We start from the raw sequence: 3,072 nt of genomic DNA on the forward strand, positions 1-3,072 counted from the left end.
AAAATTAAAATTTGAATGTAATTTGCTGCTCGATATAATGACATCATGCTAAAATAAAATAATATATATTTTTGATCTCGTCTAAAATAAAATAATATTTATCCCGAGCTAAAATAAATTGAAACCAAACTAAATATATTTAGGTGGATTTTGTTGACCGGCTAGTATTGATATTCGCTAAAACCAAAATAAATTCAAACTAAAGATAGTTCTTATACTATTAATTGGTACTAAAATAAAATAAAATTTACCTAATTTGTTGGTATATAATGTAACTTAATAATGAGCGGAAAAAAGGGACCTGTGCATTACACCCCAAATTTTAAAATTTTTATAGTTGATATATATTTACAATATTCAGTTTACATAATAAAAGGCATTTTCTATTTCTAAAATGTTCATACTTTAATTAAAATAGAATTGAGATAATTTGTTAGTCGATATAATAGTGTCAGACTAAAATAAATGAACATATACTATTCATTCACGCTAAAAAAATTATACAGGATAACGCAAAATTCTAATTAAAAAATTATAAGACCAATTATGACAAAATAATATACTTTAATCTCAGCTAAAATAAAAATTTACCATTGATCCGGATTTAAACAAATAAAATTTAAAATAAATCCAAAAATAGTTAGTTGAATTTGGTGCGTTGTAAACTAATACAAAATAATATATAAAATTGATTTGGGTTCAACAAGACTAATATCATAATCTGTATACTACTATTTTTGCTAAAACCTTTATCAATAAAATTATATATTTCAATCATTATTATAATTTTTTAAAACTAAAATACCACTTCTTTCTAAAATGTCACTAACTTATACAGGGGTATATGTATGTAAAATTATAATTAAGTCATATTATTAAAAACTTTTAATAAATAAATTTCATATATGAAAATTTTTAATTTAATTAAAATTTAAAAAACTATATAATAAAAAGAAAAGCAATATGTGCATTGCTCTATCTATACTATAATATTATATACTATAATATTATAAGAGAAATAGAATATTAGTGGTTAGTTTAGTAAGTTTAGCTGATTGGTTAATACTTTCCAAAAAAGAGTTAACACCTTCTAAAAATTATAATTTAAATTTTATTAATTTATTTTCAAAACTTTGTCCCGTACATATTTAAAATCAAATATATTCTTTTAACTATTATATTCTACAAAAATACCTACTTTTGATTTCATTATCTAGTAAGTGTGTCTAACCGGTATTACCTATGTTTATTTAGATTGTAACAATAAAAAAAATTAAAAAAAGCTACCAATCTGTCAAATATGATATGTTTATTCCCTTGATTGATCAAAAACTAATAATATAATACCAAAGAATTTAAATTATATCATAAACGAACCTAACATATATATTAAAATAATGCATACACGTGTATTTTAGAATATAGATATATTTTTAAGAAATATATAATAAAAACTCAAAAAAAATTTGTAAACCAGAATATATAATAACTATAACTTATACTATTATAAGTAAAATCTATACTATAAATATTGTAAGGTAGATAGAGTATAAGTGGTTAGTTTAGTTGGTTGGTTAATACTTTCCAAAAAAAGAGTTTACACCTTCTAAAAATTGTAATTTAAATTTTATTAATTTATTTTCAAAACTTTGTCCCATAAATATTTAAAATCATATAAAAAAAATTTAACTATCGTATTCTACGAATAGATATATCGTATTTGACAGATGTGTAGTTTTTAAATAAAATATTTTTTTATTATTATGATCTTTAAATAAACATATGTGACACTTCTTTAAGTTATATCATGGGTTATAGACACACCTACTTTTTTTTGAGAAAAAGAGAACTTTATTAATAACTTTCAGAAGATAACGTCTCCAGCAACAGACTTGGAGGTGACAAAAAAACGTTAGAGCAATTTAACAAACACGGAGCTCTGGCCATAAGGTGAGCAACATGATTTGCTTGCTTTTTAACGTGATAAAGGGACAAGTCAATCCTATGACTAAATTTCGATCTACAAAAGTCCATAATGTCCGATCTCTAGGTAGTAGTGTGTTTCATACTGAAAGGCTTTGACTACTAGTTCTGAATCACATTCGATATCAACCTGTTGCAGACCCATTTCTTTGATCCAATCAATTGCTTCTTGAACACCTCTAGCCTCTACTTCCATTACTGACACACTCTCCTCAAAGCACAAATTCTTTCCCTTGATAAACCTGCCTCTTTCATTTCTGATCACCATGCTTATATTAAATGTAGAACCACCACTATAGAGAGAGGCGTCCACATTAAGTTTAACGAGACCCTGGATTGGAGGGATCCAAGTTGTACGTTTCTGCACTGCAGGTTTAGGGTAACTGATGTTTATTGTTGTCTTTCGATCCATTGCAGATTGCCATTCCTTGACCTGTTTGATACTGATCTCCAAGGCTATGCCAGGATTAATACACTGCCCTTCCCAGACTTTCTTTTTTATTCCTGGCAAACCAAATGCACCATAAAACTTCAGCTATTTTACATATTGTGGCTTCATCTTCATTTGTGATTTTGTCAATAAGCCATCCAGGAGTCCATTCCACACTCTGCATATCATAGTTAAGCCCTGCAAGTTGCCAACAATCCACCGCATACTTACATTTAAAAAATATATGCAGCAAGTGTTCAATATCAGCTACGCACATAGGACACGTAATTGGAATTTCAACCCCTTTACTTCTAAGTAACTTCCTCACAGGGACATTATTCCTGCAGAAGCGCCATAAGAAAGTTCTTATTTTATGAGGTAATCGAAGACTCCACAACCTACTCCAACCTTTTGAATACAAAGCCTCTGTACCCTCATAATTTAAACTCGACCAGAAATGATATCCTGACTTCACTGTGTAGCCCCCATGAATTGTACCATACCAAGCTACCCTATCTTTAGCATCTATTAGAGGTATTCGAGTTTGCAGAACAAGTTGCACGTCGTTTGCATGAAATTCTTGTTGTACTTTTGGCACATCCCAGACTTTGCTATTAGGATGGAAGTAGCTACAAGCTAAATTATTTCTAACCACGTTT

General features: G+C 28.1%; 1 protein-coding gene across 1 annotated transcript; it reads right to left on the reverse strand.

Annotated features, from left to right (window-relative positions):
• Positions 1-2,020: 2,020 nt before the first annotated feature.
• Positions 2,021-2,395, reverse strand: LOC141714534 (uncharacterized). The gene has a single exon (XM_074518049.1). It carries the CDS (start codon positions 2,393-2,395, stop codon positions 2,021-2,023), a length of 375 nt encoding a protein of 124 aa, XP_074374150.1.
• Positions 2,396-3,072: the final 677 nt, after the last annotated feature.

The sequence above is a fragment of the Apium graveolens genome, chromosome 3 (genome assembly GCF_009905375.1).
Source record: "Apium graveolens cultivar Ventura chromosome 3, ASM990537v1, whole genome shotgun sequence".
NCBI classification, from domain to species: domain Eukaryota; kingdom Viridiplantae; phylum Streptophyta; class Magnoliopsida; order Apiales; family Apiaceae; genus Apium; species Apium graveolens.

Bases quoted from the DNA above. Each gene is read 5' to 3' on its own strand.
- LOC141714534 (XM_074518049.1), bottom strand. From the start codon at position 2,395: ATGGATCGAAAGACAACAATAAACATCAGTTACCCTAAACCTGCAGTG.